This window comes from Salvelinus sp. IW2-2015, linkage group LG20, assembly GCF_002910315.2.
Source record: "Salvelinus sp. IW2-2015 linkage group LG20, ASM291031v2, whole genome shotgun sequence".
Taxonomy (NCBI): Eukaryota; Metazoa; Chordata; class Actinopteri; order Salmoniformes; family Salmonidae; genus Salvelinus; species Salvelinus sp. IW2-2015.
Genome location: NC_036860.1, coordinates 70,636,214 through 70,646,841, shown reverse-complemented (window position 1 = coordinate 70,646,841; position 10,628 = coordinate 70,636,214). Strand labels below are relative to the sequence as shown.

General features: G+C 44.6%; 1 protein-coding gene and 1 long non-coding RNA gene across 2 annotated transcripts in view; one reads left to right on the top strand and one right to left on the bottom strand.

Moving 5' to 3' along the window:
* LOC111981286 (uncharacterized) overlaps positions 1-2,221 on the top strand; it is a 2,680-nt gene extending 459 nt beyond the window's left edge. The window contains exons 2-3 of the long non-coding RNA XR_011481833.1: positions 1,239-1,691; positions 2,101-2,221. This is a non-coding gene — a long non-coding RNA (uncharacterized lncRNA). The remainder of the gene's footprint in view (positions 1-1,238; positions 1,692-2,100) is intronic.
* The window catches only part of LOC111981285 (insulin-like growth factor 2 mRNA-binding protein 1), a 33,991-nt gene that overhangs the window by 9,839 nt on the left and 13,524 nt on the right, over positions 1-10,628 (bottom strand). The window contains exons 4-8 of the mRNA XM_070449780.1: positions 4,833-4,928; positions 3,645-3,696; positions 2,811-2,876; positions 1,266-1,356; positions 672-816 (exon numbers count right to left, since the gene is read on the bottom strand). Coding sequence (XP_070305881.1) covers positions 672-816; positions 1,266-1,356; positions 2,811-2,876; positions 3,645-3,696; positions 4,833-4,928 — 450 coding nt within the window. The remainder of the gene's footprint in view (positions 1-671; positions 817-1,265; positions 1,357-2,810; positions 2,877-3,644; positions 3,697-4,832; positions 4,929-10,628) is intronic.

Here is a 10,628-nt window from a genome sequence, read left to right as displayed (position 1 = left end):
AGTTGACACAAGGCAGCTCTAGCAGGGCAGAAATTTGAAGAACTGACTTGTTGGAAACGTGGCATCCTATGACGGTACCACGTTTAAAAGTCACTGAGCTTCTTCAGTAAGGCCATTCTACAGGCAATGTTTGTCTTATGGCGATTTCATGGCTGTATGCTTGATTCTATACACCTGTTAGCAATGGGTGTGTCTGAAATCCACTATTTGAAGGGTGTGTCCACATATTTGTATAAAGTGTATATATCACTCGCTTGACCTCTAAGTGTATGATAGTAGGCACTGCAGTTGGGATCGTGCTGCCCTGCAACATGAAAAATTATCAAAGATATAAGATGAACTACAACACATGCAGCCGATGAATTGGCCATAGTAGAAGGTTTCACTTAGAAAAGCATTGTTTTTGAGACATTTGGCTTTAAGGTCCAGGTTAAAAAAAATTGGGAGATAAAAACAGATCATTATAGAAAAGCTATTCAGGAAACCTCATGGGTGAAAGAGACAAACACGGATTTCTTTCTCTTTCGTCATCCTATAAATGACCATTTTCTAGTTTTGCTGATATTGTCGATGTATATTAAACGTGAAATTAACATCTACCTGTTTCCCCCAGGGCAATCCAGAAGCTGAACGGCTACGAGTTTGAGAACATTCCTTTGCGTGTCTCCTACATCCCAGATGAGACGTCTGATGTCGACTCCCAACACGGCCCAGACATAGTCGTCGCCCCAGTTACGGGCCCCGCGGCCCCGTGGCGGTTCCCCGGGCTCAGGCATGCCCTCAAAACACCAGCAACGCCGACATCCCCTCAGACTCCTGTGCCCACCAATACGTGGGGGCCATCATCGGCAAGGAGGGTGCCACCATCCGCAACATCACCAAACAAACCAGGAGAAGTAAGTACCAATATGAGTTGACCAATATAGAGAACAGATGAAGTACCAGTGAACCAGATCAAGTGAGTGCAAGTCAGGCCATAACCGGTGACTTGTTGCTAGAATAGACAGAGCAAAGCCATTACTGATATGAAGCTTTTACATCCCATCTTTGTTAAGGCTTTGAAAGTGATTATTGAAAATGTACTGGGAGCATTGCACAAACCCAAAGGGCTTTCGATTGAATTCAAACAAACCAAAAGTGGTGGAAATTTGCCTGTCTTCACCCTGCCCACCTGCTTGTGAACACAATACTGTATGGCCAAACGGACTTTCCTGCGTTTTCGCTGTCCCTGCTGCTAGAATCGACGTCCATCGCAAAGAGAATGCCGCGCAGCCGAGAAGCCAATCAGCATCCACTCCACCCCTGAGGGCTGCTCCTCTGCCTGCCGTTTGATCCTGGACATCATGGAACAGGAGGCTAAGGACACCAAACGTGAGTGCCAGTGTCCATGAAGCAGCTGTCAAACCTGCAACAATGTGGAAAACGTTAAAGTGACCCTCCGGCTATTTCGTAACTTTTCCCATAAAAGAAAAACGGATATCTCCAATTGTGCTAGGGTGGACGTTTATGCATGCAGTTAAGAAACGGTACATTTGATTTTCTTCTGTGTTAATCTCCTTATCCTCAAGTGCTGAAGAAGTACCCCTGAAGATCCTGGCTCACAATAATTTTTGTAGGCCGACTGATCGGCAAGGAGGGGCGCAACTGAAGAAAGTGGAGCAGGACACCGACACCAAGATCACAATCTCCCCGTTAGTCACACACATCTAAAAACATACACACACACACACAAACACATCAACACACATCATGAAACACATGGTCCCTGGTGTATGTTTATGTAGAGCTGCCATGGTCAATTAGGAAAGATCATGCACCATGCGGATGGAAACATATGACTATATCCAATGACTGATTAAATGTACTGAGTGTTTTTCATTATGTAGTTCCAATGATCAACTATGGTTGATTAACAACGTTTCTTGTTATTTTTCTTCCTCTGCTCCTCCCCACACCTTTCTGCCTTCTTCTTTCATCTTATCTCATCTACTGCTCTTCCTTTTCTTATCTTTCTCCTTTTCGCCTGACCTCTCCCTCTTTCCTACTTCCTCCTTTCACCTCTCCCACCCTGTCTCTCCTTCCCTCCGCTCCTGTCTGAAGACTCCAGGACCTGACTGTGTACAACCCAGAGAGGACCATCACAGTGAAGGACCCATCGAGGCCTGTTGTCTGGCCGAGACAGAGATCATGAAGAAAGGCGCGAGGCCTATGACAATGACATGGCCGCATGAATGTGAGTCAATGCTAATAAAGTTACTGCCCCAATTCTCTTCAAACACAATGGTCTCTCACATAGATCTTTCCCTGCCCTGGCACTTTAGGTTTCCACCTGTACTTTCGTAGGGAGAAACACACATGCAGTCATTGTCACATGCACTCAAACTATATCATGCACTCTCAGTATGTTAGCACAGCTGAAAACTGTTGTTCTGATTAAAGAAGCAATAAAACTGGCCTTCTTTAGACTAGTTGAGTATCTGGAGCATCAGCATTTGTTGGCTCGATTACAGGCTCAAAATGACCAGAAACAATGAACTTTCTTCCGAAACGCGTCAGTCTATTCTTGTTCTGAAAAAATGAAGGCTATCCCATGTGAGAAATTGCCAAGAAACTGAAGATCTCGTACAACGCTGTGTACTATTCCCTTCACAGAACAGTGCAAACTGGCCCTAACCAGAATAGAAAGAGGAGTGGGAGGCCCTGGTGCACAACTGAGCTAGAGGATAAGTACATTAGAGAGTCTGAAAGGATATGGAGTGGGTACATTTGGAAGTAGAGATATAGAAAAGATCATGCACTATGGGAGACTTACTGTCTGGCATGTTCCCGAGTTCCATATGTGACGTTGACCACCGCAGTCTCACTGTCTGTGTTCACTAAGAAAAGGAGCCAGAGTGAGAGGAGAGGAGAGGAGAGGAGAGAGCGAGAGCGAGAGCGAGAGAGGAGGGGAGGTTGCATAAGTCAGAGGCTATAAACCCACCTCCTTGTCAGACCCATTTCCTGAACAGTTGAGCACTGAGAGTTAATGATATTGATTGACCTATGACAGAGCATGGGATATCCCATTGATCAAATCTGATTCGCTGACAGAGAAGGACTGAGAAGCAGCGATTTACCACTGACATAAAGACTTCACTCTTGCGGGGTTTCCTGTCGACTGGAATACTCAAGCTATTTCTTAATGAGCTGTATTCACAAAGGGAGGTGCTTCGACTACAGAAGGACTCTCAGAACTCTGATCACACCCCTTATTCATAAAGCGCCTCAGAGTAGGAGTGCTGACCTAAAATCCATTTTGCCTCTTAATGATTAAGATTACCTGGACAGGTAGGACCTGATCCTAGATCAGCACTCCTATTTTGAGAGGCTTTATGAATATGCTTTTGTTTTGTAGCTCAGATGGATAGGGAAAGCAGATCCGGTCAGGTCTCAGGGATAGAAAACAGTGAGTGACATTTTTGTAGTGCAAAAGCATTGTGCAAAGTGCAAAAAATACTGCGAATCTCATTATAATCTTGCCCAGTGAGTGTGTAAAGGAAGCCTTATCATTGGATTTGTAGATCAGATGTTCAGAGCGAAGTCTGACTGGTTATGAATAGAACAGAATAACTTTATTTTCCCCAGAGGTAACTTCAGTATCTTACCTTGTTCGCAGTTCTCAACGGTTCCATATTGGGCCAGCAGACCATCCAGCACCTAGGGAGGGGAGAACACAATTTCATTATAGTTGTGTTTCAACATTTCCACCTAAATTGAGTTTCTCCAATGTTCTCGTATTTGTCTCACTTCCTACATCAGTGTAAAACAGTTCCGGTCCTCAAGGGCCCGCATCATTTCAACCTCCCACTTAATTGATGAGTGCTACTGACTGGAGAGATACGCTTCCCTGGTCTAAATCAGACACTGATGTCCTGTGTAGCTCAGTTGGTAGAGCATGGTGCTTGCAATGCCCGTATAGTGGATTTGATTCCCGGGACCACCCATACGTATAATTTATGCACTGTATGTCTCTTGGATGAATGGCATATCTGGCCATCCAGAAGCTAGGTTTGACTGCTCTGATGTAATGAGTTAGAATTGTGTCTTCAACATGGTTTCTTATTCTGACATTGGGCCTATTTTTTTTTTTACTCCTTCTGTATCGTGTTCAGGGCTATATCGTGGATGTAGAAACGTTACCCTCGTGTGGCCAGCTAGGGAAGGACATACTGCGTTGCACGCGAGCACTGGCAGGATGGAGTGGAGAGCGAGAGAGAAAGCGAAAGAGCCCCGCCTTAGCAGAGACATGTGGCCCATCTTCGTCCAGCTGTCAGCGGTAGCCGCTCAACACCCACACACACAATTTATTTTTAAACCGTTATTTAACTAGGCAAGTCAGTTAAGAACAAATTCTTATTTACAATGACGGCCTAGGAACAGTGGGTTAACTGACTTGTTCAGGGGCAGAACAACAGATTTTTACCTTGTCAGCTCGGGGATTCGATCTAGCAGCCTTTTGGTTACTAGCCCAATGCTCTAACCACTAGGCTACCTGCCGCCCCCAAAATAAAGCAGCCCCACAATAAAGACACAAATACACATATGAACAATCATGTCCGCAGCCATAGTCAATCTAAATGCCTTTACCCCCCTAACTCACTCACATCTCAGGTGGCTACACAGAACATCCTGTTCTGAACAGATTTTTCCTGATTACTTACCTATGTTGTAGCAGGGACTAACCTATGCTTTTCCATATAAAAGTAACACTAACTGATTGAGAGACACTAACGGACCCATTGATACATTTTGATATGGTGAAACTATGTTCTGGTCAAACCAGGGGCACTCACCTCCCACTGCAGGTGCGGAGGAATGTTTCTGATCTGGAGCTTCCTGGTCCTAAGAGAGAGTAAGAGAAAGAGAGAGAGAGAAATACTATTTGAAAATATTCAACTCAAACATGGACGTAAAACATTTACATACTTCATGCAGTCAAATGGATTTGGTCAAACTATTGCCTGGTGTTGTGGGTCTAATCCTGAATGCTGATTGGTTAAAACCGCATCCCAGCCCGTGTCTATACCACAAGTTACCACCGGTTAAATCTATGACGTTAAAATGCCTATTTACTCTGTTCTATCTGACTGCGCAATCCACTGTCTCATCTCCCCAGTCAGGCAATTTATAAACTTGATCTCCACTATAAAAAGCATCTAGACATTATCTCACATTTCTATTAGACTAACATTTAGTTTTCAACAGCGGACAAGACCAACGAGCAGACAGCGTTTCTCAGCCAGTCGAAATCATGAATCAGCTGGCATCATTTTTGATGGATATAAACAACTGTCAATTGAAATAAGGTCAAACGAAGTGCAGCTGGTTTGCAGTCTTTTCAGTCTGAAGTGATTGTGTTAGCTGTGTTGTTGTCTAGCTCCTCTGAACAACAGTGTCCTGACGAGTGAACACGTTTTTTTTTATGCCAGGCGAAATCGTGCCTCATTAGCACATTGTTATGGATGTATCCAAACAACTGTCACTAGAAAACAGCTTAAACAAATGCAGATGCAGTTACTTTGCTGTTATTCTGACCGCACTTTTTAACGTGACTGTAAGTTAGCCGTAGTTGGCTAGCTAGCAAGCACGGGATAAGAACGTTGCCAGCCAGTATGGCAATGGAACATTTAGAACGAATGGCTGGGTTGCGTCTTCTGGCAACCGAACCACCAGCCGACTAGCCAGCTTGAGTAACAACCCCAGATTTGTGTCGGGACTATATCTTGTGGAAGTATGAAATAGTATGACTAAAATCATCAAAATAATGTTTTTAAGGAAAATATGTAAATCATTATTTGAATATGTTGGTAACCCTTTGTATAAAAGTGATAATGTCCTCGAAGCTGGTGTTTGGATGATATATTGGTAATAACGACACCCGTGCCAATATATCCTCCAAACACCAGCTTCTCGGGCATTATCACTTAATTAACCATCCAATTCTGAAACTTTTTTATTGTAAACCTACATGGAAATTGACCAAATATTTTTGGGTCAAACCTCATTCTTTATTTCATTGAATCAGAAGCATGATTGGGTTCTCTGGTTCGCGGTTTAGCATCGTAAAATACCAGTATATCTCACAGTTTGCCTGCAGCGACTGTGAGAGGAAAGAGCATCGGTGTCACTACTCCATATGTTTTATACTAGTTCACAAGTACAACTCCAATACTTTGAGCCTCTTAACTGAGAAGTCTGTGACCATAAAAAAAAAACGATGAGCTCCATTGTACTGACCGCCAATGCACCATTGAAAGTTATGACAAGCTGTCAGAGACAGACAGACAGACAGACAGACACACACACACACACACGGTTGGCAGTCTTGTGTTTCAGGTCTTAACATCCTGGTTCAGTACACATCAGCGACGCTGAAAGTGTGTGTGTGTGTGTCTCAGCTCATCAGCATCTGCCAGCTTGCATATCCGCTGCCTGTTGCTGCCTGAGAGAGAGAGAGAGAGAGAGAGAGAGAGAGAGAGAGAGAGAGAGAGAGAGAGAGAGAGAGAGAGAGATAGAGAGAGAGAGAGAGAGAGAGAGAGAGAGAAGAGAGAGAGAGAGAGAGAGAGAGAGAGAGAGAGAGAGAGAGAAGAGAGAGAGAGAGAGAGAGAGAGAGAGAGAGAGAGAGAGAGAGTGTGTTTGTGTGGCTGGATGGTCTGAGGGTGTGTAGGGAGAACGAATGGGTATATTGAAACCGGACACTGACGACAGATTTAGTACTCTGCCAGCTGCCCTGGAACGTTCCCAACACATGGGCACAGAGCGAGAAAGAAGAGAGAAAGAGAAAGAAGAGAAAAACTATGAGGGGTATAGTAGAGGGAGAGAGCGTGTGAGGTTGGCATTAAGCGAGAGAGAGTTGACTGCAGGGGAATGCATGGCGAGAAAGGGACAGAGTGTGACAGAGCGCAAATAGGAGCGAGAGAGAAAGAACTGCAGCAGGGGAGGACAATCTCCATAACAACAACATCAAGGTTCCCCAAAAATACAAGAATAAACAAACAAGCTGAATAACTTGTATATTGAACCACACAGTACCAAAGTAGTACTTACAGATTTATTCAAAGATTTGGCCACAGAGAAGGCAAAGTGGAGGAGATCAGGGGAACATAGTGAGGAGAGAAAAGAGGACAGGGAGGGGTAGCAGGTAGGTAATAGTACCCTATCAAATGTTCCTGATTTAACCCTTGGAATCTCTGACTGGGAGTAGAATGACGTCTCCCCTAGATGTACGGTCATTTTTCGCATTTCCCATCAGATTTTAGAGGGTAAGCTGACGCTAGATCTGTGGTGCCTAAGGGCAACTGAAACACAGAGCTGGCAATCGGTTGCCAGCCGTCCGATTGAAACTCTAGAGGGAGCTCTAATGATCTATGTGAGAGGTTGTGTGTGTTTGGTGTGTGTGTAGAGAAGAGAATGGGCGCCAGGGGTCATACGGGAGGGGCAGCTCACTGCTCTGCTGGTTTGTAAAGGGTTAATATGTGTCAATCCCCTGGTGACCTCTGAACCCTAGTTTCCACACCCAGGAGAGACACAACCCAATAAAAATTCCCTGCCTCGCCTCTTGGGCTCTGCACGACAAAACACATGAAAGGGCCAATCTAAGCTCATGGGCCTCAGGTAAATGACGTTCTACACATATATTACCATAAAGCAACCCAATACAATCACGGCACATGTTGTTTTCAAGAGCAGCAACATTCCGAAAGGTTTCAGGGCATTTTGGCGATGAGGCTAAGATGTTCCTGTTTCCTGTGCAACACTGTTGGATGGTAGTTCAGCAATGGGTTGAATGTGCTGTAACCATTAAGGCACTAATGACTCTTTAGCCACATGGAATGGTTCAGTTACTTGAAGGCCACCACAAAGTCTTGAAAACAAATCGTTTTGGCCATTTTGGGTAAACTTGTGAAAGTCACCAAATCAACAGCCAAGATCATGGCCGAGCTTCAGGCTTCACCACCCACGGTAGGCTGTTTGTGAGGGGAGCAAGTGAGGGGGATGGGTGAGCCTTTGAATTGAGATTTAGGCCTGGTTTTATGGGGGCGTGCTGGTCTGGGGGGTTAGGGGAGAATGTGGGATGGTGCAGTGAGCAGAACTACCAAGGCCACCAAGCTCCTGGTACTTTTCCTCCTCGGCGAAAACCCTTTTTCATCCATCAAAGTCCCTGTCCCGCAAATCAATACATCAATAGACGTAACCATCCACCCTACCCCCACATCTACATACTCCCCCACCCAACACTTAACTCACATTTGCCCCTTCAACCCCCCTCAACTATCAGCCCCACACCCACACCAACTGTTAAATTAAATGAACCTAGACAACACTGACCGCCAACTCCCAGGCATCTCATTGGCTGACGCCATGACGACAGGGGAGAGGAGGGGAAGATGGATGAGTGGCGAGGAGACAATCTGGTTGCACCCATTCATCTGTTGTTGTTCTTCCCTTCAGGGGTGGTCTTCCCTCCACATGCTCCAAACCTCACATAGCAAATACTCCAAAATGAACAAACATTTGAAATACTTGAAAAACAACGCTCAGCTGAAGCTTAATGAATGTTTATGTCTGTGTTACTGACTTTGTCCTTGAGGTAGCATCTAACATATATAGCTTGTGGTGGTACCAACAGGACAATGGGAGAAAGACGAGGGGCCTGGACGCTTAGAAGCCTCAAGCCCACAGCTTTGCGCTTGTGGGGTCAAAAGTGAAGGGCCTTTAGACTGATCAGGAGACTCTATTGGTCTGAAGGTGGGGGGGTGAGACCATAGCATTGTCTCATAGGAGGGGCAAGGAGGAGTTAGTTTACCATGTGAAAGAATAGAATGGTCAGGGAATATAGGGTGGGGTGGGAGAAGCACAGCAGGTGGGAGAAATAGAGAGAGGGAAGAGAGAGAGAGAGAGAGAGAGAGAGAGAGAGAGAGAGAGAGAGAACGCTCCATAAAGGACAGACATCCCAAACATGGTTGAAAATGAGGAAGAGGGAAAGTGTAAGGGAGCACGTTTGCGCAGGCCTGTGAAGGAGAACGAAGGTGTGTTTGTATGTATGTATGTGTGTACATGTTGTACAGACACTGGTTGGTTATGTAAGGGAAAATGGACTTGAAAGAGGTTTCGAAAGGTCCTAACTGAATGGCTTGACCCTCTGTCCTCCATTATACTCATGTCCTCAATTTTGGTTCCACTGTACCTCTCCTTTGAAGATCTCTCCCGCAACATTTCACTCAAGGATAGGCCTCCACGGCATGGTGTCCCCAATTACATTCAGCTGTGGGCTGATTTTTCAGAGGATGGTCAGGGGGCCGGAACATAGTTATAAATAATTGTACACTGCAAATTGGCCCGCAAGAATCCTAAACAGATATAGTATTTTACAAAAACAGAATCATTTCAAGCCTTGATGACTTTGGGATACGATCACATATCCCTCTATTTATGCATGGGAATATTTGGGAACAGATTTCCTAAATTATAATCACCTTGAGCTCTCAGTCATTCTGGATAAGAGCGTGTCCTAAATGACTAAAATCTAAATGTACATTCAATATAATTTCCTGAAATGTTATGTCCAATAACGAAAATTACATAATATATACTATATACCTCCTGTCAAACGTTTTAGAATACCTACTCATCTCAAGAGTTTTTCTTTATTTTCAAAATGTTCTACATTGTAGAATAATAGTGAAGACATCAAAACTATGAAATAACACATATGGAATCATGTAGTAACCAAAAAAGGGTTAAACAAATCAACATGTATTTTATATTTGATATTCTTCAAAGTAGCCACCCTTTGTCTTGATGACAGCTTTCCACACTCTTGGCATTCTCTCAACCAGCTTCACCGGGAATGCTTTTCCAACAGTCTTGAAGGAGTTCCCACATATGCTGAGCACTTTTTGGCTGCTTTTCCTTCACTCCCTGGTCCAACTCATCCCAAACCATCTCAATTGGGTTGAGGTCGGGGGATTGTGGAGGCCAGGTCGTCTGATGCAGCACTCCATCACGCTCCTTCTTGGTAAAATAGCCCTTACACAGCCTGGAGGTGGGTTAGTTCCTTGTCCTGTTGAAAAACAAATGATAGTCCCACTAAGCCCAAACCAGATGGGATGGCGCATTGCTGCAGAATGCTGTGGTAGCCATGCTGGCTAAGTGTGCCTTGAATTCTAAATAAATCACAGACAGTGTCACCAACAAAGCACCCCCCACCATAACACCTCCTCCTCCATGCTTTACTGTGGGAAATACACATGCGGAGATCATCCGTTCACCCACACTGCGTCTCACAAATACACGGCGGTTGGAACCAAAATCTCAGATTTGGACTCCAGACCAAAGGACAAATTTCCACCGGTCTAATGTCCATTGCTCGTGTTTCTTGGCCCAAGCAAGTCTCTTCTTCTTATTGGTGTCCTTTAGTAGTGGTTTCTTTGCAGGAATTCAACCATGAAGGCCTGATTCACACAGTCACCTCTGAACAGTTGATGTTGAGACGTGTCTGTTACTTGAACGCTGTGAAGCATTTATTTGGGCTGCAATCTGAGGTGCAGTTAACTGTCATTTCTCTTTGCTTATTTGAGCTGTTCTTG